The sequence below is a fragment of the Caenorhabditis remanei genome, chromosome V (genome assembly GCF_010183535.1).
Source record: "Caenorhabditis remanei strain PX506 chromosome V, whole genome shotgun sequence".
Lineage (NCBI taxonomy): Eukaryota > Metazoa > Nematoda > Chromadorea > Rhabditida > Rhabditidae > Caenorhabditis > Caenorhabditis remanei.
This window is the reverse complement of record NC_071332.1, coordinates 14541367-14567939: the sequence shown is the minus strand read 5'-3', so window position 1 is coordinate 14567939 and position 26573 is coordinate 14541367. Positions and strand designations below refer to the sequence as shown.

Sequence of the window (26573 nt, the reverse complement as noted above, 5' to 3'; positions counted from 1 at the left end):
TAATAACAATTTACTGGCGAGTCAAACAATAATACAGACGATACATGTGATGTTTCCATCAGATTTTCATCAAAACCAATGAGAGGCAACGTACTCAAAGAACCTTGTACTTAGCAGATTTTCAGTCTGAGAACCCCATCATTGTGCTTTTCTGGCTCAACTGAACATCTTGAGCGCTTGTTGAGCATTTCCATAAGATGAGGTTTGATTTTAGGTCGATTATCCCAGGAGTGGCGGCCTCGTCCAGTTTCGATTCTTGCTTCAGTGATATTGTTCTTCTTCATCATGTCCAAAACATCGAGAATATACCATTCTGCACTTTTTCTTGTCAACCCATGGAAATCAAAATGAAATGGATGCTTTTGATGCTTTTGGTTCCATTTTGCCACAGTTCTATAGATCTCCTCATCAAGAAACTGTCTGAATTTGCTTGTCGCATCGATCTTCATCGTCTGAAAAAACATATGAAATGTAAATTACTCGAAATATAAAACAACTTACATGAAGAGCTTTGAGTTCTCTTAGATGAATATTCTTATGAGAATAATAAGTTTTCGGTTTGTTTTCGATATCTGCGGAAAACTCACACTTCCTAGTGGTCATAATTTTGAAAAATAGGTATCTGTACTATCCATTAACTGGGTTGAATGCACCAAATGAAATTTCATTGCTTATTGCCCAGTGGGCGGAGCTAAACATGCTAATTGGTTCTGACCCTGAAACTACAAAAATACAGAAACTTCTATTACCGAACACTAGGAAAAAAATATTTTCTACACCTCTCAAGGTTTAAAGTACTCTCCCAAATTTTTGTATTGGAAGTCTGATTTTTTCATACTTTCTCAGATTCATTGTTAAAATTTCGCAATACCATATACCAAATGAACAACTGTTCACAATATTGACCAAGTTTCAATACTCGACAACTGTCACTATTACGTAACAAGTGATGCTCTCTGATATGATGTGCAAAAAAAGGGGGCGTGGTTAGCGGGATACGATACCTGGATAGAGAAAACTTCATTTCAACATCTTTCAAAGCTTCTGACCAGTCGTATCTTGGAAAATGTCTGATTCTTTTGATGAATTTCCCCTTGGTGCTACAAACTGTACTCATGCTGAGGCTATGGCTCTTTGCCACAACCCTGCTGATTGTTCCTTTGATGACTTTCCTCAAAATGCTACAAAACTTTCTCGTGTTGATGCCCTTGCTTTGTGTACCCCTCAAAACGCTTCAACTCCTCTCCCTATTGATGATTTTGGCCCTCCTTCTAAACGGATGAAGATGACTAGACCCTCTGATATTGGAACCCCGCTCATGACTAGTACTCCCATCAAAAACTCTGAATCAACTCTTCGAAAATTACCAAATCAATGTAAGTTGTTCTTTTAAATGAAACCCAATACTAAGTTATAATTTTTACAGATGGTGCCGGTCGTCCCTGGAAAGAATCCGATAATCCTTTCACCTACATCAGTCCAAATCACTTTCCCACCCCCAAGGAACTACGTTTTTTCACCAAAAGTGTCAGGATGTCGAAGGAAAATAAACTCACGAGGAAGAATGCGGCCTTTTATGCTCTGGATACTATTCGGATCAAATTCAATGCCTTGGACGACATCAAAAATCCTGCTCTTCTGCACAAACACGTGGCCAAATGCGTTGATATCTTCATCAGAAAGCAGATTCAGGCGGCCGGAGGAGACCTTGAAACCACCCCATATTGGCTTCAGTAAGTTACTTTTTCTGTTTTGATTACTAATTTTTATACCCTATACTAATTTTCACATTTTTTCAGGATGCAGCATGAGGGTTTCCGCGAAGAGGCTGGTTTTTTCATTTCACACAAGACCCATTCTGCTGTAGGTGGCGGAGAAATCATCAACACACTAGCCCGCCAAATGCAGAGCAACAAAAATCTTGGACTCGATGGATCGTTCAGTGTGGCCATGAATGTGTTCAAGGATGGAGCCCGAAGAAAGCTAGTGGGTAGAGGTGTTGAGAAGAAGAAGAAAGGAACCCGATCTGCGGAGAAAATGAGGGAAACGATCCTACTACACCATTTTGGAGAGAAACGTAAACGAGTATTAGGTAACAGTCATTGCATGGTGAAAGCTCTATGTCTTGGAAAACTCGTCTCCGATTCATCAAATCCTAGAGCCCGTGAAGTTGAGAGAAAAAAGTTCAAAAAGACTCTATACTCTCATCCCGGTCTTCCTTTTATACAGTCTGATACATTACTTCCGAGGTCATCTCGCGGAGATTCTCGTTACCTTCCTTATAATTTAGCTCCTCCTAACGAAATAGAAAGAGAATACCTAGAAATGAATAACTGAAAACTAGGACTGGAGAAGACAGAAAAGTAGTAAAGTTTACGTTTTTCCTAAACCCAATTAGTTCAGATGAACAGTTTTTCAAATTAGATTTCTCTGTTCCTCTTCATTATCTCTATTCACACCATTACTGTCACTGTGGTTTTCCAACAAGGAAGAGGAAGAAAACGAAAAACACAGGCGAACAAGCGGCCTTGGAGGTGGTATTTTGTGTTTCGACTCAACGATCATTCAATAAGGATAAATTTGAATGTCGAGAAAACAGTAACATGATAAGAATTCAGAAAACTACGATGAAATTGTTTTGTGATTTTGTTTTTTCAAGGTTTTTTTTCAGTTACACCTTCTTTCAAACTTTTCATCCATGAGCATATTTCTCTCAGAGAATTTTCGATCAGATTAGAGGCGTTGGCTGCATTTTTCTTATCTTTGGGCAACGTTTTTGATCTAATGGCAAGCACGTGTGTACTCAAATTTTGTGGAATTCGATAGGATTCTAATTCTCTTTGAGAGGACTAGGTGTACGCGAACCTGAGGATTCGGAGGATCTGCGGTGTGTTTTGTTGAGGGTTTTGTTGTGTTTTCAACGTTAAGCTAAGAATTTCTGTCTTCTTCTTCTTTCATAAAATGTCAATCTGAGAAGTGCGGATACTTCCATATTACCGAAATCTCGACAATTTCCTATTTTTCCGCTACTTTTGAGCTCTTTTGAGGCGCTCGGTACCGTTAAAAAAAATAATATCAAACGAACGAGATTTTTCTTAAACCTATGCTAGTAAGCATCCTGTCTGAATTGAAAATTTTAACTTCTGTTAGTTTTTATGGCATCGATCCTGAATTGAAAGTTCCCTTAAATCTTATAATCTAGAATTCCCAACTTTTTTTTCTTATCTGATGGATTCTGTGTTTTGAATATCCAGTGCTTTCATGAATCCCTCCAACTTTTTTTCTCCCGATATTTCTGAAAACAACTTTTTCAATACTTCTTCATTGACCCCAAAATCTCTTATACCCGTCTTCCCGTACTACACGTATTCCCGATGTCTTCGCCTTGTTTCTTCCCCAAAATATCGCAAAGCCTTTTCGATCTTTCCACTCGTTTTCGAATTCCTCTGTATTCATTTTACCTGTAATACACCAAATATCTTCTATCAACTGAATAAAACAAGAACTGATCAATAGAAACTGTTTCGGTCGTTGGTTGATCAATCTGCATACTGTATGTATTGTGATAAAAATAAGAAAAGAGAAAAGAAAAAGGGAAAGATCAAGTGAACATAGTGCAGAGAGACGCGCACAAAAGACGGAAAGAATCCAGTCGCACGGTGACGCCACACGCAAATTGGCAACAATGCGGCCGGGGTTGAAACAAGAGACACTTTTGCGGAGATTGTGATAATATGGAAAAACACTTTTTGGAAACCCGAATCGTATCCTTCCTGACTTTTTGATCTGTTATCTTCTTGATCCACTTTGTAGTTTTTCCGTCATCTTTTATTTATTTGTTCTTCTGCATGCTTCTCCATTCTCCTCAACCTTATTCTTGATTTCAGCCCTATCTATGATGCTAACATCTTCATATCTGGATCCACGACCATCATCCTCATCATCATCTGTATCTACGTCATCGATGTCCTCATCCCCATCCACGTCATCTGAACAGTGCACCGTGTGTGGCGACTCGGTTAATGGGAAACGGTACGGTGCGCCCGCTTGCCTCGGATGCATCGTCTTTTTTCGGAGAGCGGTTATCAACAAAAGTCAATATAAATGCTGGAAGAAGGGGAATTGTGTGATCACTTTTGGTACGTGTATTATGATTCCTTGAAAAAGAAGAAAGAACTGTTCCTGATTCATCTTGTTTTAGCTTCCCGATGCGTCTGCCGATGCTGTCGATTGCGAAAATGTTTCCATGTTGGGATGAAACCGGAAGGTTAGTTTTTGAGTGTAAAGAATAGGAAAAAACTTGAAAAATGCCACAAAAGGTTTAGGGTAAACGGTTAGGCACAGTATACTGATGTAAACAATGTTGACTCTAACGAACAATATCCGAGGACACGGCAGTCTAGAGCTAGGAAACATGGACAAATTCAAAATATTAGGGGCTCACATCTGTTAAATTGATTCCTTAAATTGGTGAAATTGAACTGAATTTTTTCGAAGAGCTCATTCGAGTGCTCCAAGATATTCAAAACCAGAAACTCAGCTTCTGAAACTCGGTGAAAATTTTCAACCCCGATTATCTCATAGCACAAGCGTAGCCTCTTTCCCATGTTACTATCTTTTGGTTGATACAATCTCTTCCTGTTAATATCAATCAATTATTACGATGAAGCTACATATTTTCTGTCAATCAAACCCTCTCCTCTCTCTCTCTCTCTTTATCCCCCTATCAATCTCCACACAAACCTTCCAGTTTGTAAAAATCCCAGTGAAAGTATGTATCTATATGCAGAATGCAATCTTTTCAATCTTTTTACGCAGTTCGTTGTTTCATTTACCCATTTCGCCGAAAAAAATAACCTAACCAATCCCGTGAGACGCATAGCTACCGTAATCGTGTACGCCTCTTCTTCTGACGGTGTAAAGAATGGGTTTTTTGCTAAAAATCATGAACGGGAATGGGAAATAGAGAGAAAATATTGTTGTAATAGTTGTGATGATACAAAGAAACCAAAGGTGCTGGAATTTAGAGAAGAGTTTGCAAAAGCTTTGGAAAAGCTGTTAGGAGACGAACAAAAAAAAGTTTCCTGCTCTTGCACATAACTTTTCAGGTGAAAGGTACCAGGTTATAAGATAAATTTAATAAAAATAACTCCAGACCCATTCTTCATCTGAGAAATTCAACCCAACTCAGCCCCCAAAAACCTTTCCTATTAGGTTGGTGCATAAATTTCTTTCTTTTTTTGGACAATTTTTGTCATGAAATTTCTTGAAGGCTAATACCCCACATGAAAAGAAATATAGTTGATTAGTACCTATAAGTCATTGTAATTTTACCTGTGACTTGACGTCCGTCATCTGTCTAATCTCAGCCGCAGACACATCAAAACACATAAGGAACCCTTTTTCAGTATCATTATTCGTCTCAGTTTTTTTCTTAGAAAATGTTGATGAGAAAGGGTGATTTATTCAAATTTGAAACATGCAAGGAACGTTATGTTTGAAAAAATAATGAAGACATTTGAATTGAGCAACGATAGTTTAGTGCCAGCCCCGGAAGAAAAGTGAGGATCAGCAATTTAGGGATGTGCGAGTATTTTCAATTTTTCTTTAACGCTAGCTAAGGAAATTGGTGAAAATGTTTAGTATGGAGTAGAATAGACATTGATGTATCTGAATCTACTTTGTTTGGAATGTTTGAGCACTTTCCCTCATTTCTCTGGAAGCGCGAAGTTAACACCATCACAATCACGTGATTTTTAAGTTTGATGAAGCCTACAGCTCCTGTTTCTAAGTCAATCCACTAGATCTTTTGCACAATTTGAGAACAATGTATCTACTGTTGATTATTTGTAACAAAATAATTCAGACTTGTTTGGGATCGTTGAGAAGAGACCTAGACTCCACCCAGGTCTACTGCTCAAAATTACTCAAAATCGCAAATATCATAGCAAATACATCACCCAAGTTTCATCACTTAATTGAATGGCTTTTTCATAAATTTTATATGGCATAAGTTACTCATGTTACCCTCTAACATATACAAATAGTTTTGTAAAAATGTTCTTTCAAATATTTATGTAATCTGATTGAACCCAGCTGGACCCTGATTTCTCGTTAGTCTCAATCGTGTGATCGTAACTTTTTTGTTTTTAACATTCCGACTAAAAACTAAAATGTGATAACAAGATAAAGTCTTGTTCTATAAATTGCATTTAATTTCTCGTAAACATTTTAGCATTTTGACATTAATGCGACTAGAATCAAAAAACTTTCCAAAATAGGCATTTGGTCGGCGACCGAAAAAGCCATCGATTTCACGAGCGGACTGTCTTTGCACCAACTTGAAAAGTTACGTGATAGCCACTAAAGTGGTCATAAAAATGCAAAAAAGTTTGGGATGAAAAACAATATCACCGCTTAGAGATCGAGAACCAAAGTCACACCTTCAAAAAAGAAAGAAAATTATGCACCAACCTAATAGTATTTACGTCCATTCGCATCGATGCAGTGTTCACCTCCACGAAGTTTGTACTTTAACTTTAGACCAGGATTCTTCTTCTCAAGCCACTGGATGTACTTCAAAGCAAGGACCGAGTTGTTGCCACCGCCATATCCCTCCTCAGGAACATACCCTACCTCTCCCTGTTTAATGTATTCGTGTTTGAGCACGAACATAACATAGGAGGCGAGAGTACACCCTTGGATAATAGGATTCGAATGAAAACTTTATTGTTTTCCTGCGATGAGCTTCAAATTTCTTCAATTGCCACAAGATCATAAGGAAGAATATGAGATTCAAACAACATGGAATAAACTGAAAGTAATTTTTAGCAAAATCTCATAAAGTACCACCAGAAACCCCAAATCCGACACCGAAAAACAAAACGGTCGATCGAAAAATGATGCATTTGTTCTCAATGTAACTGTCCGATATTGTCATTAAGTACCTTTCAGAGTATTCACTTCTGAAAAAGAAAGTTAGAAGTTGTTATGAAGAATTTCGTATACTTTTTTACAACTGTCATTGGTATAATCAGACCACTAGTTATTCCAACGAAAATCCAAAGAACAGTAGAGATGACGAGAGTATACTTCCGGCCACGCCACTTATCACTGAAAAATTTGGTAATACTTTCATAAAACGAAAATATTTAATGAAAAGTAAAGAGTTCTGGATACCTTTATTTTATGACAAACAGATGGAAACTAACCAATCTCTAGTGTACAAAGCCATCACTCGACAAAAAGCCATTTCGACCACCAGAAAATCACTTATAGCCGTTAAATACACCTCTACATAGTTTTCGATTCTATTGTAGACCGCTTCGACATAAGTTTTCTCATAACCATCGACTCGTTCGAATATTGCATTGATTAATTTGACAATGACATTACTAGAATTACAAAATGCAATCATAATCATAGCCAAGTTGATCCCAGAGTTGCGAAGCTCTTTTTGCGATAAAACAATAATAAAAAACGTATTTGTGAAAAAATCCAAAACTGTGAAAAATATGAGGAAGTATACATGAAAACCCGAGTAGAAGCTGTAAGAGATAAGATTCAGAATTGGTTTTTAATTAATGGCAAAACTCAGAAATCGCATAAAAAATAGTCACAGGAAAAATATTTCGGAAGTAGTAATCATAGAATAGCAAGTTTTCTTGGCATTCCCAAATATCCGGTCCAGTTGATTCATTAGACATATTCCAGTTACGAATGTATAGAAGTCAAGGGCTTGACTTCTTATCCCCATTATTCAAAAACAACTTGTCGCGAACAATCTTGTTTTGATTCAAAGTACCTACTTTCTGTTTTCTAGGACAGTGTTCTAGATGAACAAGTAGTGTTCCTTCCGAGGAAAATCAGCTGTTATTATGCTAAATATATCTCTCAATCAGTAAATATGGACAAATTAATGATATGAAAACATACAAACTGTCCCCTGGGAACAACTGAATACAGTTCATTTAACGAAAGAAGAACAGACTGCAGAAACTGCAATATTCTTTGTGAGTGAATCAGCAAATTTGTGTAATCCTGATAAAAATGTATTCAGATCACATACCTTGTTTCCAAGACCCTACAAATTTAATAGAGCAGTTGGACGCGCTTTCAAAAATTCTGTTGTTTGAATTGAAATATGATCAGTTTTTGTGATGCCATAATAATATGGTAATTTTTATTGAAAAGGAAGATACAAAATTGAATGAAAAATTACTTCTTTGCAACTCTCTTATTAGCTGAAATTGCAGAAATCCGGATAACGCCCTTCTGAAAACAATGCGTTGAACTTGCAGAATTATCTTCTTACTTTGGAAAAATTAAATCGACGTGGTAGTACTTCTGGGACGAATAGCCTTACAAAAACTGTCCTGAATTGAGATGAAATAGCACAGTAAATTATAAATGATGTTGATGCATATGCAACATCCGCAGCCTGTATTAGTTCTGATATAATTGGAGCAATAATTCTGAATTGAAAAATGGAGTTTTCAGAAAACTTTTTTAAATCTTACAAATAATAGTCCAACATGTAAATTGAATGGAAAACCAATATCATAACTTGAGGCATATTAACTATGAGAAACATGATCAGAATAGCCTTCAACATTCGTGAAGAATTATCAATGTTTGACCTGAATCTGGTGTTTTATTGTTTCAACAGTCAAATCCGTTCAACAACTATCAGTAATTGAATTCACTTTCTATCCCCTGAGTAACCTGTACTCACGATTTTGTTGAACGCATCGTTTTCCTTCGAGATTCTTCCAAAGATTTTAGTTTGTATATAATCATCAGAAAAAATATAAAGTTAAGAATGCATGGAACAAACTGAAAAAGATTGTTTACAAATAGAAAATGCATCACAAATCAAACCACAGATATAATGCCAAAAAACAGTAAGGTAGATCGAAAAGTGATACATTCATCCTCAAGGTAACTATTAGATATCGTGAAAGAGTATTCTTCTGGGTTGTATCTGAAACTTTAGTTGCTTCAGAAAATCGGTCAAATGAAATTACTTTGTAACGGAATACATTGGAATGATTGCACTACATAGAAGTCCTACAGTAATCCAAAGTACTGAAGAAATAACAAGAGAATACTTTCGGCCGTTCCACTTAACACTGGAATAATTTAACGATTGCTGTTTTTTTTCTAAAATAAGTTCAAAAGCTACTATTACCTGTTCGTAGTGTAGAGAGCCATGACTCGGCAAAATGCTATTTCTACGACTAGGCAATTAGCCATCGATGACAAATACAGTTTTAAATAAGCGTAAATTCTTTTGTAGAACGCTTTGAAATATGGCTTTTCAGAACCAGTAATCCGATCAAACATTTCTTCGATTAATTTCATGACGACGTTATTAAAATTACAAAACGCAATCATCATCATTGTCAGATTGAACCCAGAATTACGAAGCTCTTTTTGTGATAAAACAATAAAGAACAGAATGTTAGACAACAAGTCAAAAAAAGTGAAAAACACGAGGAAATATATATGGAAACCCGAGTAGAATCTGTAAAATAACTCTTTATTATTATAAAAAAACCAATGGTATTCACTTGAAAATATGAAATACGATGTTCAATGGGAAAGTGCTAAGAGGGTTGCCAGTGAACAAACTGTCTCCTTGACAATCATAAATACTTGGTTTATCTGACATATGATCCTATTCGATTCAACAACTCGAATTGGTTGTTTTTTGTGTAAATTTAAGTTTTTATCCACAATAAGAAAGTCAGCTTATTATTTGAAAAGGTCGTTCCATATAATAGGCAGAAATGAAAAACATGTTTGTGGAAAATAATAAGTGTTCGTACCGTAGAAAACAACTGTGAAAGGTGTGTTAGTTTCTGGACCAATACGTCATAAGAATGATTCGTTTCTGATATTTCTAAGATCACTTTTGGAAATTTTTTCCTCATTACGAGTTGAATGATCTATACACTTTCAAAGCAGATAATAAGTTGAGAGACGAAAGAAATATAGTTGTCAAATAACTTCGATTATAACCTCCGATATCATTCGATCTGGAACGCCTCTGGTAAAGAAAATAACAGAACCGGAGGGTCGAGTTGATTTATTTGATATTTTTTTATAGCAACCAGGAGAAAGCGGGCGGATGAAAAGCCAAAGTGGCAACTCTAGTTCCATTTTGTTGTACAAATTATACATATTTGTTTACACCTTTTTCAAGTTAAAAGGAAAACAAATGTTAAGAAATTATGACCATGCAGCTTTTCCTGTAGATTTCACTGCTGTAACTTGGATTGTCCGGGCCTGAAACTAATTATTTATTCCTTTGTCAAGTTAAGCTGTCAGTTACCGAATGAATTCTACGTTGAATACCTCCAGGTACAAAAATTCTGACAAAAACATTTCGAAATTAAGATGAAATAACACAGTAAATAATGAATGATGCTGAGGCATTTGCAGAATCGAGTGCTTTCAAAAACTCGGTTGATAATGGAGCGATTAACCTAAATCAATTCACAATTATCTGATTTGTCGATTTGTGAAAATTACAGATAGTAGTCCAATAGGAACAATGAATTGAAAATAACAAGCATAGCTTGTGGAGTCTTCACAAGTAAAAACTCGATCAGAGCAACTTTCAACATTCGGGAAGAATTATCGGTGTTAGATCTGAAACATTTGAAATATAAGCGATGTTACTCACTATTTGAAAAGTCAAAAGTTAAATTTAAAAAGTCTCATAATATATTTTAATGTGTTTTTCTCCAACTCATGTTTTCATCAAACTCATTATCCTCCTCCGACGAGCTTTGAATTCTTCAAGCTTCCATAAAATCATGAAGAAGAATACAAAGTTGAGAGTACATGGAACGAACTGAAAACTGTATAGTCTTAGGTAATCTATTTTATTGCAATCCGAACCCCAAATACAATACCGTAGAAAAAAAGTGTATATCGAAGGATTACACACTTGTTTTCAAGATAACCAGTCAACCCGATTCCGGGTGCCTTTTTGATGATGAATCATAATCTTTTGAACTCTTTTGCACTTTCCCCTTTGCTTCCTGATTGATATTGTTTCCTCATCCTCACATTCTTATCCCCCGACATTCCTTCCCCCGCATCACTTATTGTTTTCATATATTAAAACTCCTCCCCCCTTTTCTATGTATAAAAGCCACTGAGGCTTGGTTATAGATGTAATTGTTCTATGTTCTAATAAAGAAGAACCCATCGAAAATAACCAGTCGATATTTTCAGATCATACAGTTCTGAGTATTTCTGAGAATTTCTGGAATATTAGGCGAAGAAATTATTCATTTGAACATAAATTGCTTTTCAATAGTCATCATCGGAATAACTGCACCACTGATAATTCCTACACTGATCCAAAGAATTGCTGCAATGACGAGAGAACATTTGCGCCCGATCCATTTATCACTGGAAAAACATCTAAGAATATAACCAAACTCGGCTTGTAGATTATTTATCTACATCATCATTAGATTTTTCAAATCAATTTTTTCGGAAGTGTTTTTCAGTTACCTATTTGTGGTTTAGAATGCCATAACTCGACAGAATGCCACTTCAACAACAAGAAAATCAGCCATCGCTGTCAAATACAACTCTAGATAGGATTGAACTCTCAAAAAAATCACTAGAATGTAAGATTGCTTGAAGCTGTTAGTTTCATCAAAAACTTCTTCAATTAGTTTGACACTCAAAGAGTTACAAAAGGCAATCATCATCATTGTCAAATTGAACCCAGAATTTCGTAGTTCTTTTTGCAATAGAACTATGATGAAAAATGAGTTGGAAAAGAAATCGAGAAAAGTGAAAAATCCAAGAATATAGACATGAATATTGGAATAAAATCTGTAAGAAATTTTTGAAAAAATTATGTTCTAGAATGTGTTGAGAAACTCAAAAATGATCCATAAGGTGTTTCCAGGGTCAATATCACCAGCATAGTATTCTTTGAAAAGAAGATCGTCTTGGCAATCCAAAATAGTTGGCTCTTCCAACATATCCTCAGTTACGAGATTCAAGCTTAATTGTAAAAATAGCCTATTTATATCGGAAACAATTGTCTTATTTTGATTAAAATGGTAACGTTTCCTGAATTGAGTAGGACACGGAATTAAAGTGTTCAAAGAGAACAAAATATATATGTTCAGATTCAGACACAAATTCAGCTGTTGTCGCATGACAGTGGGTAAAAAGGATAATTTTTTCAATTGACAAAAACAGGAAAAAAAGATTAACCTGTTATTTTAGATTGGAAAGAAAGGAACATCACAAGCTCTTGCTGTGTTCCGACCAGTGCATTTGCCACTGAAAACAACCATCTCAGCTAATTTTCAAAGTTATTTTTTCGCCTTGCTCAACACTTAACACATAGTAAACGTTACGATAGTACACGAAGAAGATGATACCTGAACGGAACTCTCTGAATCACTCTCATACTACCAATCTTTGGTGAATATTGTCATAACTCCACAAAATTTGAGTACACACGTGCTTGCCATTAGATCAAAAACGTTGCCCAAAGATAAGAAAAATGCAGCCAACGCCTCTAATCTGATCGAAAATTCTCTGAGAGAAATATGCTCATGGATGAAAAGTTTGAAAGAAGGTGTAACTGAAAAAAAACCTTGAAAAAACAAAATCACAAAACAATTTCATCGTAGTTTTCTGAATTCTTATCATGTTACTGTTTTCTCGACATTCAAATTTATCCTTATTGAATGATCGTTGAGTCGAAACACAAAATACCACCTCCAAGGCCGCTTGTTCGCCTGTGTTTTTCGTTTTCTTCCTCTTCCTTGTTGGAAAACCACAGTGACAGTAATGGTGTGAATAGAGATAATGAAGAGGAACAGAGAAATCTAATTTGAAAAACTGTTCATCTGAACTAATTGGGTTTAGGAAAAACGTAAACTTTACTACTTTTCTGTCTTCTCCAGTCCTAGTTTTCAGTTATTCATTTCTAGGTATTCTCTTTCTATTTCGTTAGGAGGAGCTAAATTATAAGGAAGGTAACGAGAATCTCCGCGAGATGACCTCGGAAGTAATGTATCAGACTGTATAAAAGGAAGACCGGGATGAGAGTATAGAGTCTTTTTGAACTTTTTTCTCTCAACTTCACGGGCTCTAGGATTTGATGAATCGGAGACGAGTTTTCCAAGACATAGAGCTTTCACCATGCAATGACTGTTACCTAATACTCGTTTACGTTTCTCTCCAAAATGGTGTAGTAGGATCGTTTCCCTCATTTTCTCCGCAGATCGGGTTCCTTTCTTCTTCTTCTCAACACCTCTACCCACTAGCTTTCTTCGGGCTCCATCCTTGAACACATTCATGGCCACACTGAACGATCCATCGAGTCCAAGATTTTTGTTGCTCTGCATTTGGCGGGCTAGTGTGTTGATGATTTCTCCGCCACCTACAGCAGAATGGGTCTTGTGTGAAATGAAAAAACCAGCCTCTTCGCGGAAACCCTCATGCTGCATCCTGAAAAAATGTGAAAATTAGTATAGGGTATAAAAATTAGTAATCAAAACAGAAAAAGTAACTTACTGAAGCCAATATGGGGTGGTTTCAAGGTCTCCTCCGGCCGCCTGAATCTGCTTTCTGATGAAGATATCAACGCATTTGGCCACGTGTTTGTGCAGAAGAGCAGGATTTTTGATGTCGTCCAAGGCATTGAATTTGATCCGAATAGTATCCAGAGCATAAAAGGCCGCATTCTTCCTCGTGAGTTTATTTTCCTTCGACATCCTGACACTTTTGGTGAAAAAACGTAGTTCCTTGGGGGTGGGAAAGTGATTTGGACTGATGTAGGTGAAAGGATTATCGGATTCTTTCCAGGGACGACCGGCACCATCTGTAAAAATTATAACTTAGTATTGGGTTTCATTTAAAAGAACAACTTACATTGATTTGGTAATTTTCGAAGAGTTGATTCAGAGTTTTTGATGGGAGTACTAGTCATGAGCGGGGTTCCAATATCAGAGGGTCTAGTCATCTTCATCCGTTTAGAAGGAGGGCCAAAATCATCAATAGGGAGAGGAGTTGAAGCGTTTTGAGGGGTACACAAAGCAAGGGCATCAACACGAGAAAGTTTTGTAGCATTTTGAGGAAAGTCATCAAAGGAACAATCAGCAGGGTTGTGGCAAAGAGCCATAGCCTCAGCATGAGTACAGTTTGTAGCACCAAGGGGAAATTCATCAAAAGAATCAGACATTTTCCAAGATACGACTGGTCAGAAGCTTTGAAAGATGTTGAAATGAAGTTTTCTCTATCCAGGTATCGTATCCCGCTAACCACGCCCCCTTTTTTTGCACATCATATCAGAGAGCATCACTTGTTACGTAATAGTGACAGTTGTCGAGTATTGAAACTTGGTCAATATTGTGAACAGTTGTTCATTTGGTATATGGTATTGCGAAATTTTAACAATGAATCTGAGAAAGTATGAAAAAATCAGACTTCCAATACAAAAATTTGGGAGAGTACTTTAAACCTTGAGAGGTGTAGAAAATATTTTTTTCCTAGTGTTCGGTAATAGAAGTTTCTGCATTTTTGTAGTTTCAGGGTCAGAACCAATTAGCATGTTTAGCTCCGCCCACTGGGCAATAAGCAATGAAATTTCATTTGGTGCATTCAACCCAGTTAATGGATAGTACAGATACCTATTTTTCAAAATTATGACCACTAGGAAGTGTGAGTTTTCCGCAGATATCGAAAACAAACCGAAAACTTATTATTCTCATAAGAATATTCATCTAAGAGAACTCAAAGCTCTTCATGTAAGTTGTTTTATATTTCGAGTAATTTACATTTCATATGTTTTTTCAGACGATGAAGATCGATGCGACAAGCAAATTCAGACAGTTTCTTGATGAGGAGATCTATAGAACTGTGGCAAAATGGAACCAAAAGCATCAAAAGCATCCATTTCATTTTGATTTCCATGGGTTGACAAGAAAAAGTGCAGAATGGTATATTCTCGATGTTTTGGACATGATGAAGAAGAACAATATCACTGAAGCAAGAATCGAAACTGGACGAGGCCGCCACTCCTGGGATAATCGACCTAAAATCAAACCTCATCTTATGGAAATGCTCAACAAGCGCTCAAGATGTTCAGTTGAGCCAGAAAAGCACAATGATGGGGTTCTCAGACTGAAAATCTGCTAAGTACAAGGTTCTTTGAGTACGTTGCCTCTCATTGGTTTTGATGAAAATCTGATGGAAACATCACATGTATCGTCTGTATTATTGTTTGACTCGCCAGTAAATTGTTATTACTCCAAGTTTATATTGTCTTACTCTTTGGGTTGTTTCATCCCATTATACTTTCTTCGATTTTTTCCAATACTTTTTTTGCAGAATAGTTTTTAGAGCCTTTTTTTATTTAGGCTCCGCCCCTTTTGTAAATCCTTAGTGAAGCATCGGATTCTTCTTGACCTCATTCTTTCATTTTGTTGACGTAGATGTCAGCCGATTTTTCTGGAGCTCTTCCTAACTCTAGCTATGTGCCGAAAACCGCACTCAAAAACCCCAACAAATTCCAACAACGAACCACTGGTAAATGGAAACGTTCAATTGAAGAGTCACATCCTGGAGCTAATCCAATTAAGCGAGCTTCAACACAAAATTCTGGAGAAGTCGAGGGACAGTCATCTGGAGACAATGCGACGAGTGGAACATTGCATGACCCTGCTCAGGCTCGTAAAGTAAGTCATACATTCCTCATACCATATACTAATTTTTCTTAATTTTCAGGATTATCTTGAAAGCAAAGCTTCGGGAGTAGAGCTGCCATCGGAAGAGTCTGCCAAATTGGATCCGAAGTTTGCATTTGGAGAATCTACACTTATCATTCACATGTGTACCAAATGTCGCACTACAAGTCGTATTTTGGATTGCATTGATATGGGAAATGGAGACAAAGGTCTGGTCATCAATCTCTGCACAATTTGTCGCGCCTTGTTCAACACTCAACGCCGTATCAAATTTTTCCAACACGAACTCGCCTGCATCAAACGTCGTCAAATCCAATAATTTTCTTCCAATGTTATGCTCTACATATTCGTACCCAACCCAATTATCTATGTTTCCCCACCAAATATCCAATTGTTTTCTTTCTCCGACGATACTTTTTTCTTGCGAATTATCCAAAAAATAAATTGCTCCAATACAGCATATGTTCAAGTCTAATCATGGTTATGTAACATACACCAAGGTTTTTTTTATGAACAACAGACACTCTCTTTTCATCAGTTTATTACTTCTGGAGTAATACAGTGTGGCTGTGGCACTAGGTTCATCATGGTTATGTAACATACACTAAGATTTTTATGAGCGAGCAACAGACACTCTTTTTTTTTCGTGAGTTCACCAGTGGTGACTCCCGCACTAGTATAATCAAGGCTATGAAACACCAAGATCAATCTAGAAAATAGGAAACCCAGAACATGTACATCTCTAAAATGAATAAATGACATCCCTATTAGAATACTAATGCACTCTAAAAATGTGGTTCCTCTAAAAAACAGACTCGAACTAGAAAAAAACATACGTTTTCACTCTAAATTATGAATTTTGCACAATCGAGTTCTTAGTCAAAGAAATTTTTTCAGGGAAAAATAATTCTGAGAATATTTTTTTGAAGCAACTTTCTCATAGTCTTTGTGCAAATCTTGGATTGCAAATACCAACTGTCGTTTATGACAATTGGATAAATCAGCTGTGTGGTAGTAAGATGTCCAAGAAAAAGAGCCGACATGAGGTAAATAGCACCAGAAGGGTCACTCTGTGTGTATTAGATTTTGCGGTAATTCTGGGTGTTGAGTAAGAATTGTGCTGGGAAAATTTAAAAATTAAGCATTGTGTGGGAAAATTCAAAAAGAATAAACACATAATGATGGAATACTATCTGAAAAAAAAAACAGATGACAATTGAAAAAATATCACAATCAAGGAACAGATAAGCCAAAAAAGCACATTGACAAACATTCGAAAAAATTGGCAGGGAAAGTTTGAAAAAATTTGAAAAGAATTTGCAAAAATAGGAAAAGTGGGAAAAAATAAGCGCGAAGAAATTTGAACATTTTTTGTAATTTGAAAAATTTTGAATCTTTAAAAAATTTTGAATTTTTGAAAAATTTTGAATCTTTGAAAATTTTTGAATCTTTGAAAACATTTTGAAATTGGAAAAATTTTGAATCTTTGAAAAATTTTGAAATTTGAATAATTTTGAAATTTGAAAAATTTTGAATCTTTGAAAAATTTTTGAAATTTGTAAAAATTTGAATCTTTGAAAAATTTTGAATTTTTTTTTTTTAAATTTCATCCGAACCCCCATCCATCCTTCCATCCTCCTTCCACCCTCACCCTCCTTCCACCCTCCGCGCAACACCTGACGCCAAATTTTCACCCTCTCCCTCCCCTCCAGGCCTAGGGGGGAGAGGGTGAAATTATCCCCACCTACTACTGATCACACACATTTCATTAATTTCTTTTCTTTTCTTGAATCCCAATAAACTATAAAATGCATATTCTCTGAAGCTCCCAGAAAAATGTGAACTGTATGAAAAGCAATAATGAAAGTGAGGAAAGCCCGTAAGAACTCGGAAACTGTAATTTTTATCCGTTTTCTTTGAAATGGATCCAATTATAACAATAAATTTGCTCTCGATCGAAAAACCGAAGAGAGTAAAAATGTGATTCGAGTAATTTAATGATGAGAACAAGTCGACATACATTTGCATTTTTTTTATTCAGATAACTTTTTATGTTGAAATAAGGCAAACGGAAACAAAATACCAAAATTTATTTCTCATAAAGACCACAATCCGAAATCACAATCTTCTCTTTAGTCCTTCCTTGTTGTGGTCCATTTCCCTCGAGAATTCCCAATTTCTCAATTGAATCCAACACATCGAACCCTTCAACCAACTCTCCAAATGCCACGTGGAAGTTGTTCATCCATGGAGTCTCTCGGAAAGTGACATAGAATCGAGAGGAGTTCGTGTTCTCCCACCCATAATTGTCCATTCCCAGAATTCCTCTGGAATGGGAAGAAAGTATGATGTTTTTGAATGGCCATGTCAACTTACTTCTTATCATGAAGGATTTCGAAATTCTCATCTTCAAAGTACTTGGTTTCAAACGTCGATTTCCCACCATCTCGTCGAGCATTTTGAGTTTCGAAATCTCCTGACTAATTATAAGAATCAAATTCAATTTTTGAGCGTTTTTAACAAAAAATAAACACTCACACAAGCACAAAAAGTGGGAACAACCCTAAAGAAAACACAATTCTTGTAGCCGAATCCGCACTCTCCGGTGCAAAGCTTAACAAAGTTCTCGCATGTTTTAGGACACTTCTCCGTGTTTAGCTGAAAGAAATTCGGTGGACCAATGACAAGAAATGACGTACCTGGAAGACTAGTTTCCCGAGTGGAGCCCCATCGGCAGTGATATCCATGAACACTCTTGTAGGCATTTAAGCGAGGAGAATGGGGGCAGAATGATTGAAATGGCATGCGGAGCGAATAGGGTAGGAGGAGCATTTTAATTAGGTCTTATTTTAGAATGGTTATAGTAATGGAGAGTCAATAATGGGAGATGGTTCAGAACGTAAACAATATAGATAATTGACTGCATTCAGTTTACAAATGGAGTATGTGACTGTCTTCTGATCACACCAAGAAATTTGGAGGCACTCAAAGCGCAAAAGTTAGGTCCCTGCTTCGGATAAGTTTTTAGATCGGACTTTTCAGAAGGACATTGATCATCTGTGATACACTCTGGACGCTGACAACAACTCGGAATATCTGGAAAAGGGAATGCTGGCCTGTAAAGACCGATCTTTCACTGACTTTCTAGATGTTTTCAATTGCTCACATCAATCCTTGTTTCATGTATCTAACCCTCATCTTTCTAAATTTCTTTACGTTCCAACTTTCCCAATTAATCTCAATAATGACTTGGCAATGTGACATGCATCTTCTCATTTCCTAATCCCTGTTGTACCAAGAAAGAGCGCGCACCATTTGAGAAGTGCTCGCACTACGTAAACGCGTTTTACGAACTGTCCTAATAGCATCATTCTCCCATTATCTGTTCACCCTCTTCTCTCAATCATCCTTTCACATCTGCACATTTCACTCTCCAATACTGGTTTTGAGTTGAATAATAGAATTGTATGAATGAACTTTTCTGTTCATATACTCAAAATTAAAAGAGAAATTAAATCCTAGTAACTTCAAAACTGAGTTTTAGATGCAGTATCCTCTGAAATCTGAATTCGGAAGTTATCTTCTAGTTGAATGATTCAGAAGTGTCAGCTCTTTTGTGAAACTGAAAATTGAAGATCTTTCGCCCTTTTTTTGACTGACAACTTTGTATTAGAATTTCCCACTCCGTCACTTTTATTCTAGCCAGTTACATATATTCTCCATAACTATCAGTATACTCGTATTATCTCAACTTATAAAACTTGAACTTTAGGATTCATATACTGTATACATGTAATATACTGTACCCAAGTGCTCTCTTTCCTCTCCACCACTAGGTTCTATTTCTCTCTTCAAAATATTCTCCCATTAGGTTTTTTCAACCTCTTTCTCATAGGATTCGAATCAATAAAATGTGAAGATGCTCTGTCTCCGCGTCCGTCCCGTGAAGACAGTAAGACTGCGTTTCGATACGTCATAATGGTATCCCGCCAGTAGTGTCTCCTGTTTTCCCATCCCTCACTTTTCTCTTTCTCCCCGTTTTTCTTGTTTCAAACATCCTTTCGTCATCCATCAATTCCTCAAAAATTACAGAAATCAAAACATGGCTGGACTCTACCGCAACACCATCGAAGCGATGCTCTACACTCCTGTCACCGCTCCGAAAAAGAAGAGTTTTGAGGACGAGGTTCTCACTGGATCCAGAAAAGTCTCCAAACTGTTGAATAAGTTTGAGACGGGACATCTGGATATCACGGTGGAGGAGGTGTCTGAGATTCATGGAGAATCGGAGAATTCCGAAGAGGAGTGGGATCTGGATGACACAATTTTTGATGAGGATGAGGCTTGTGAAGACGTGCCACCAGTCCCCAAACCAAGAACCACTTTCCTCACCTCCACACCAAAGAAAAAGGAGACACCTCTTCCGGAGACACCGATTCTCGGTCGAAATGGTCGTCAAACATTTTGTGATGGATACACCGATCTCCGCACAAAGTTCGATCGGATGGATCTAGAATATCGTACTCCAGAAGTCACTAGACAGAAGACGTCCTCCGTTGGATCCACTTGCTCATCCACTGCCTCCTCGGCTTCTTCAGCTTCCTCTGTTTCTTCCACAAGGTAAATTTTAGTCAAAATAATCAATTCAAGTTCAATTTCAGAATTGGAGTAACCAATGTGAGAAGTACCACAACAGTCAGCCACCAGTTCGCTAAGGAGATCAGAGATGAAGTCCACGAGAAGTTCTTGAAATACTTCAAATGGAGCAATGAGAGTGAGTTGTTTTACTATTAATCCTACACATGAAACCCCTAACTCTTCCATTTTCCAGTTCTCCGTACCATTGCCATCCACGTCTCGGAGCTTCGTCTCGACGTTCTCTCCAGAATCCCAATCGACGAACAAGACGAGAATGTTATCTGCATGAAGAAGATCTACAAGATGTGTATGAAAGGAAATCATAACAAGGAATTGGATGCTTTGTGCTCGGCACTTTTCGATTTGCTTGACGATAGGATTCAGATGAAGACGTTGTCGATTCATGAGGAGTATGTGGTGTTCAAGTACAACAGGAAAGCATGAAGATGAGGTTTTGGTTGTAATAATCTGTCATTTGTTAATGTGATATCTATTTCTCGGTTTTTTTATTCTCTTTTCTTTTTTGTTTAATAAATATGTTTTAAATAAACTTTTGTTCTGTTCTCTCAATTACTGACGAGTCCCCTAATTTCATTGCTCAAACCGACATAATGAATCTAATAAGAAAGTTTATCGAGCACTTTTCAGACTTCAAATACTCCAATGTACCCAAAAGGAGTCTATGAGAGGTTTCAGGAAAGTCAAAAATGGCAGGTGAATGATACCTGAAACGCAAGCTTTCTGAAAGTTTGATCTCTGAAATCTGAAAATTTGGTTGATTGGACTCGACAGGGGCGGCCTAATATAAATCTTGGTATTCAAGATTTCTTTGAAATTCTGATCTCATAAGTTCCAGAACATTTTGTTCTCCACGAATCATGCAGTCATAAATCTAGTCATAAATCAAATACCTCTCATTCAATCCAATTAATATAAAAGTAAAAAAGAAAAACATGCCCATTTTTTATTCAATTTTGCAAAAATTCGATCAAAATTCTGATATGTGTCGTGACTTATATAAGATTTTTTTTTCAATTGAAATTCGACAGGTGATTCTTGAATGAAAGTTAATGGAACGTTTGCTGAAAAAGTAGCAAATTTTCAAATTATTCATTCAAAATTGTGCCCTAGGCGTTTTCGAAATGTATTATTTCGAAAACCGAACTTATGATTTCTGTACCAGTTCATTCTTCCTCTATACCGCTGATTTCCAGCGTCTATTCCTTCATTTTTTCGGTTTCATTGCTATTCCAGTTCATCTGTACGGTGGATATTGCATAATATTTCAAACTCCCCCGTCGATGAGATCTGTCAAATGGAGTCTTTTCAATTTGCACGTTCTCAGTTGCTTTTGGGATTTGGGACTGAGTTTTTTGACGACTCCTTTTATATTTTTCCCGGCGTTGGCTGGATATCCACTTGGAGTTTTGAAAGATTTCGGAGTGAAGAATGAGCATCAGTTGTACCTTATGATTACGTCAGGCGCGTGTAAGCTTTTTTCTTTAAAAGAAACTAAAATATTTGTTGAAAATCTTTAAAAAATTTTCCTATTCCAGATATGCTCATCGCCATCCTTATCGTTTTCGAAAACCGTCTGCTCATTCTAATCGGCTCCAACAAATTCTGGCGTATATTTCGCATTCCGTGGTATATCCTTCACTTCTTGGTTGCCACATTCTTCTTTTTCCCAAACTATTTGATGATTCCTGACCAAGAATATGCGAAAGCTCTTTTCCGTCGAATTGCTCCATGTATTCCATTATATGTGAATGCCGATCTTGTATTCGTTGCAGTCATCGAAACTCGTTTTCTATTGAGAGCTGCTGGAGTATTGATATTCGGAGGATTTCTGGAGATTTGGTCATTGGCATATATAACTGATCGGAAGTTGAGCAAACAAATCAATGGAACAATGTCTTTAAGGACTGTTCAGTTGCACCGGAATTTTCAGAAAGCGTTCATAATCCAGCTGATTATACCTATCCTTATTATCATCTTACCTATAATTTACGTTGGAATCTCTTGTTTCGTCTTCTATCATAACCAGGCATTGAACAATATCACAGTCATCATCGTTTCTTCTCACGGTTTCTTCTCCACAATCGTCATGATTTGTATCCATGCACCATATCGAGAATTCACACTTTTGCTGTTCACTGTTATGGTACGGGTTCGAAATGAGCACTCCTCAGTGGGACCATTCAGGAGTAACATAATAACATGAATGATTTAACAATAAAACTTCAATCTTATTCGATGTTTAGTCTATCACTTACTAAAAATTAGTAGAGGGTACACTAAAGAAGGAGAAAAACTGATAAAAAAGTTCGAGAGTAGGAAAAAATTGAAGAAAACTGGGGCGAAATTAACAAAATACTGCTATAGCACTAAACATGAAAAGAATTGAACGGGCTGGATGGGAAAAAAGAAACAAATCATCACGAAACTGCTGGAGAAAAAACGAGAAACGACGGCAACATGGAACAAACTACTCGGTTTTTAAGTATCAAAACGGTATTCAATCAATCAAAACAATCAACAGAAAAACTATCAAAAATGTATTTTGACGGAGAGAGGGAGCAAGAAGGCTAGGAAAATACTAAACGGAGACTGTAATTTTGAATCAATTTGAATCAAATCATTGATTTATCGCCGCCGATATTAGTTAAATGCTCAGCGCGTCGGTAGAGAACAAGGTATGATTGGTCAGCGATTCGGAAGTTGGCGTTCAGAGTGACCTGAAAAAACAATAGGTTGAAAACTGAGAAAAAAGGAATGGGCCGAACCGGGGATTGAACCCGGGACCTCTCGCACCCAAAGCGAGAATCATACCACTAGACCATTCGGCCACGAGACATTCTTAATAGGATTGTCGTGAAACGAAAAGAAATACGTAAAAAGGATAAATGATTATGAGAAACGACGCCCAATCAAAGGAAAAGATGATATCTTATCACCTGTACAAATCTATCACCTCATCTCTTTTCTCTCTTCTTTCAATTACAAATAAAGCTTGCTTAATCATGGCCGAATGGTCTAGTGGTATGATTCTCGCTTTGGGTGCGAGAGGTCCCGGGTTCAATCCCCGGTTCGGCCCATTTTTTTGTTGGTTTTAGGTCAGCCGAAGTACACTATCATTTTTACATAATCGCATTGTCGAATCAATGATCTTTTTCTTTCTTTATCTCTCTTTTTCACAAACTGTGAAACACTAGAAGGCCACATTGCGATTGAGTGGTGACGAATCAACGCCTTCTTACATTCGAATCATTCAAATTGACGAATTGTTGTTCCCTCTTCCGCGAGCGTGCTAGGCAGAAATAGTGACCAAAGTCAAGACCAGATCCATAATGAATCACAGCTCCACAGAACTTGTAAACTGTCGATTGCCCGGCAGTTGCCATGCTCGCCACGTCAAGGGTTTCCTAAAAAATAATTTTATTTTTAAAGAAAAGATAAATAAGGTAACAACGTACATTCACAGCAACAGGCCTTGAAATTTTCTTTCCATAACCATCGAATGAGAAGCGAGAAACATGGAGAAGCAGAATTTGTGGCGCTCGCAACAGTGTTGGCTTCACCGGAGCGTCCGACTTCTTCTTGCATCTGAAAAATAATGATTGTTTTGATTCCTGACTGATGGGCTATTTTATACTCACTTTGAACAATTATAACCATAAATCGTTGACGCTGTGAATAAATGTTGCATGAGCTCCTTAATCGAGTGACTTCTACCCGATGGATCTTTTCTGAGCATTCGGACAGTCATCACCGTGTTATTCTCGTAATAGACGTGCTTATGCTTGCAAACTCTGCATTGAACTTCATTTCTGATCGAATAGCCGAACAAATCGTCTGCCACTTTCCGATCTTTCAGACGTGGACTTTGAACAGCGATTTTGTCCAATTTCCCCAAAATTGCAAGAAGAGCATCATGAGCATCTTCTTGGCGACCTTGGTTGAATTTCTTGTCTTTTCTGAATGCATCACGAAACCAGTTAATAGTACCGGCGTGACCTTGATATTGGAGGAAGAATCTTTTCCAGTTGCAACAAAGACAGACTGAAATTTGTATGTTTAAAAGACATCTCAACCTAATAAACCACTCACTTGGATCTTGGCATCGATGATCTTGAAGTATCCGTACAATCGCTGGAACATGGGACAACAATTGTACGCAGGAAATCGCGTAGCAGTAAATAGAAGGGTTTATAATGCCTTTTTCTGGATAAATCTGAAAAAAACAAGAAATTTGTATTGGATAACTATAAATTTAGCTACAAACTTCTCTAACTTCTGACCAGTTCCATGCGTAAAGATTGCTGACTGCTTCATGGTTGTCCAGTATTTCATTTCCTCGGTCTGATAGTGTTCGCGGACGATTTGCGCGTTTAGCTGGAAAAAATCAATAAATCAGGTGATTAGAGGAAAAAACATGACTTACTCGGAGATTCAGGAGCCGTTCCATTTTCTCCGCTTTCAGAAACCCTTGAATTTGAGACGGGCGTTCGCGGCCGGCCGTATGACGACGAGGGAGTGGTGAACAGCCATTTATTCGTTTTGAACGAACTCCATCCCTCGTTATTCACCGTCATTCTGCAAATTATATGAAAAATCAATAGAAATGAAAGAAAGACAATAATTTCTCCCAAGAAAAACACAAAAAACAAGTGAAAAGACAGGTAGAAACGGAGGAAATCAATAAAATTCGAACGGGATAATTTGATTAAAATTTGAATTTAAAGGCGCATGGATTTATCGGACCACGATATCTCGTACCGATTTCAAAACCGTAAGCTCAAATCCTAAAAACGGAATATCATTTTAATTCGCCTTTTTTCGGGTTTTTTTCGAGTTTTTCTCGCAAAATTGAGTGGTTTTGTCGTTTTTCGCCGTCTAGGCCACTCGTCTATGCTGTTCCGCATCTCCCTTTTTTTCTCTGCAGTCTCTTCAGCAACGCGCGCGCATAGGTCGCTCCTCCCCTTTTCGCCGGTCCAGGCCCAAAATTTGAAGTTCTAGGGATATGATTATCATAATTGTGCGTTTTTGAATGAAATGTGTCCGTCGTTCCTAAAATATTTATGATCTCTCTTTGTCCTACATTTTCTCAACTTTATTTTTTCAGGTAATCATGACGGACGTCGAAAAGCAGACCGAGATCCGAGAGAAGAAGGGACGCAACGTGATGCGCGAGCTCAAAATCCAAAAGCTCTGCCTGAACATCTGCGTCGGAGAGTCTGGAGATCGTCTCACTCGTGCCGCTAAGGTTTGTGTTGCTCCCATTCTTCTAGTTTTGATTTTTATTCTTCAGGTGCTCGAGCAGCTCACTGGACAAACCCCAGTTTTCTCCAAGGCCCGATACACCGTCAGAACTTTCGGAATCCGTAGAAACGAAAAGATCGCTGTTCACTGCACAGTTCGTGGACCAAAGGCTGAGGAGATCCTCGAGAAGGGACTCAAAGTCAAGGAATACGAGTTGTACAAGGAGAACTTCTCCGACACCGGAAACTTCGGATTCGGAGTGCAAGTAAGATCAACATAAATGTTTTCATAAACCCTTAATTTGTTCTTCAGGAGCACATCGATCTCGGAATCAAGTACGATCCAGGAATCGGAATCTACGGAATGGACTTCTACGTTGTTCTCAACCGCAATGGAGTAAGAGTTTCCAAGCGCAGACGTGCTCCAGGACGCATCGGACCATCCCACCGTGTCGATAAGGAGGAGACCATCAAGTGGTTCCAACAGAAATATGATGGAATCATCCTCCCACCTAAACCAAAGGCCAAGAAGAACATGTACCGTCGTCGTTAAGTTTTTCTATTTTCTGAATAAACTGTTGTTATTAAAATCTTCTTACTGTTGCTTTCTTTCTTTTTTTTTGAAGAAATTCTTTTAAAAAGTTTTAGTGAAGGATTATTCATCCTGGACATCGCACAGACAAATGTCATTTGTATTTTACTACCTCTAAAACGCAGAGATCTTCCTCAGACCAATAGGTGAAAATGTACTTTGAGTAGTTTGCAAACTACTCAAAGTACATGTGAATACCGGTGTACTTTCCCTGAATTTCGTGGATCACTTACTATATGCTTGAATTCATCTCGATGCCAACGCTCTTCAAAATGTCCAGCTCGTGTTCAATGAAATCATAAAACGGTAATTTTCAATCAGTTTATCATAAATATGCTAAACAGG

General features: G+C 37.3%; 13 protein-coding genes across 13 annotated transcripts; 7 read left to right on the top strand and 6 right to left on the bottom strand.

Annotated features, from left to right (window-relative positions):
* Nucleotides 1–110: 110 nt before the first annotated feature.
* On the bottom strand, nt 111–603 carry GCK72_020065 (uncharacterized protein; the record flags this gene model as incomplete). The annotated part of the gene is made up of 2 exons (XM_053733363.1): nt 111–452; nt 502–603. The coding sequence occupies 2 exons, from the start codon at nt 601–603 to the stop codon at nt 111–113; spliced, it is 444 nt and encodes a 147-aa protein (XP_053582276.1).
* Nucleotides 604–1066: 463 nt separating this feature from the next.
* Nucleotides 1067–2337, top strand: GCK72_020064 (uncharacterized protein; the record flags this gene model as incomplete). Its single annotated transcript, XM_053733362.1, has 3 exons — nt 1067–1376; nt 1427–1733; nt 1800–2337. 3 exons carry the CDS (start codon nt 1067–1069, stop codon nt 2335–2337), a joined length of 1155 nt encoding a protein of 384 aa, XP_053582275.1.
* A 1491-nt stretch (nt 2338–3828) lies between these two features.
* Nucleotides 3829–4062, bottom strand: GCK72_020063 (uncharacterized protein; the record flags this gene model as incomplete). Its single annotated transcript, XM_053733361.1, has 1 exon — nt 3829–4062. The coding sequence occupies one exon, from the start codon at nt 4060–4062 to the stop codon at nt 3829–3831; it is 234 nt and encodes a 77-aa protein (XP_053582274.1).
* On the top strand, nt 3896–4162 carry GCK72_020062 (uncharacterized protein; the record flags this gene model as incomplete). Its single annotated transcript, XM_053733360.1, has 1 exon — nt 3896–4162. The coding sequence occupies one exon, from the start codon at nt 3896–3898 to the stop codon at nt 4160–4162; it is 267 nt and encodes an 88-aa protein (XP_053582273.1).
* A 2312-nt stretch (nt 4163–6474) lies between these two features.
* GCK72_020061 (uncharacterized protein) lies at nt 6475–6675 on the bottom strand (the record flags this gene model as incomplete). Its single annotated transcript, XM_053733359.1, has 1 exon — nt 6475–6675. One exon carries the CDS (start codon nt 6673–6675, stop codon nt 6475–6477), a length of 201 nt encoding a protein of 66 aa, XP_053582272.1.
* Nucleotides 6676–12962: 6287 nt separating this feature from the next.
* GCK72_020060 (uncharacterized protein) lies at nt 12963–14233 on the bottom strand (the record flags this gene model as incomplete). Its single annotated transcript, XM_053733358.1, has 3 exons — nt 12963–13500; nt 13567–13873; nt 13924–14233. 3 exons carry the CDS (start codon nt 14231–14233, stop codon nt 12963–12965), a joined length of 1155 nt encoding a protein of 384 aa, XP_053582271.1.
* Nucleotides 14234–14696: 463 nt separating this feature from the next.
* Nucleotides 14697–15189, top strand: GCK72_020059 (uncharacterized protein; the record flags this gene model as incomplete). Its single annotated transcript, XM_003116202.1, has 2 exons — nt 14697–14798; nt 14848–15189. 2 exons carry the CDS (start codon nt 14697–14699, stop codon nt 15187–15189), a joined length of 444 nt encoding a protein of 147 aa, XP_003116250.1.
* A 296-nt stretch (nt 15190–15485) lies between these two features.
* GCK72_020058 (uncharacterized protein) lies at nt 15486–16056 on the top strand (the record flags this gene model as incomplete). Its single annotated transcript, XM_003115857.1, has 2 exons — nt 15486–15728; nt 15778–16056. 2 exons carry the CDS (start codon nt 15486–15488, stop codon nt 16054–16056), a joined length of 522 nt encoding a protein of 173 aa, XP_003115905.1.
* Nucleotides 16057–17826: 1770 nt separating this feature from the next.
* Nucleotides 17827–18569, bottom strand: GCK72_020057 (uncharacterized protein; the record flags this gene model as incomplete). The annotated part of the gene is made up of 3 exons (XM_053733357.1): nt 17827–18064; nt 18114–18213; nt 18437–18569. The coding sequence occupies 3 exons, from the start codon at nt 18567–18569 to the stop codon at nt 17827–17829; spliced, it is 471 nt and encodes a 156-aa protein (XP_053582270.1).
* Nucleotides 18570–19839: 1270 nt separating this feature from the next.
* GCK72_020056 (uncharacterized protein) lies at nt 19840–20819 on the top strand (the record flags this gene model as incomplete). Its single annotated transcript, XM_053733356.1, has 3 exons — nt 19840–20285; nt 20399–20511; nt 20569–20819. 3 exons carry the CDS (start codon nt 19840–19842, stop codon nt 20817–20819), a joined length of 810 nt encoding a protein of 269 aa, XP_053582269.1.
* A 698-nt stretch (nt 20820–21517) lies between these two features.
* On the top strand, nt 21518–22599 carry GCK72_020055 (uncharacterized protein; the record flags this gene model as incomplete). Its single annotated transcript, XM_003116597.2, has 2 exons — nt 21518–21863; nt 21932–22599. The coding sequence occupies 2 exons, from the start codon at nt 21518–21520 to the stop codon at nt 22597–22599; spliced, it is 1014 nt and encodes a 337-aa protein (XP_003116645.2).
* Nucleotides 22600–23008: 409 nt separating this feature from the next.
* Nucleotides 23009–24970, bottom strand: GCK72_020054 (uncharacterized protein; the record flags this gene model as incomplete). Its single annotated transcript, XM_053733355.1, has 7 exons — nt 23009–23113; nt 23636–23800; nt 23852–23981; nt 24035–24437; nt 24486–24609; nt 24661–24770; nt 24820–24970. 7 exons carry the CDS (start codon nt 24968–24970, stop codon nt 23009–23011), a joined length of 1188 nt encoding a protein of 395 aa, XP_053582268.1.
* Nucleotides 24971–25506: 536 nt separating this feature from the next.
* On the top strand, nt 25507–26189 carry GCK72_020053 (uncharacterized protein; the record flags this gene model as incomplete). Its single annotated transcript, XM_003116269.2, has 3 exons — nt 25507–25641; nt 25687–25902; nt 25950–26189. 3 exons carry the CDS (start codon nt 25507–25509, stop codon nt 26187–26189), a joined length of 591 nt encoding a protein of 196 aa, XP_003116317.1.
* Nucleotides 26190–26573: the final 384 nt, after the last annotated feature.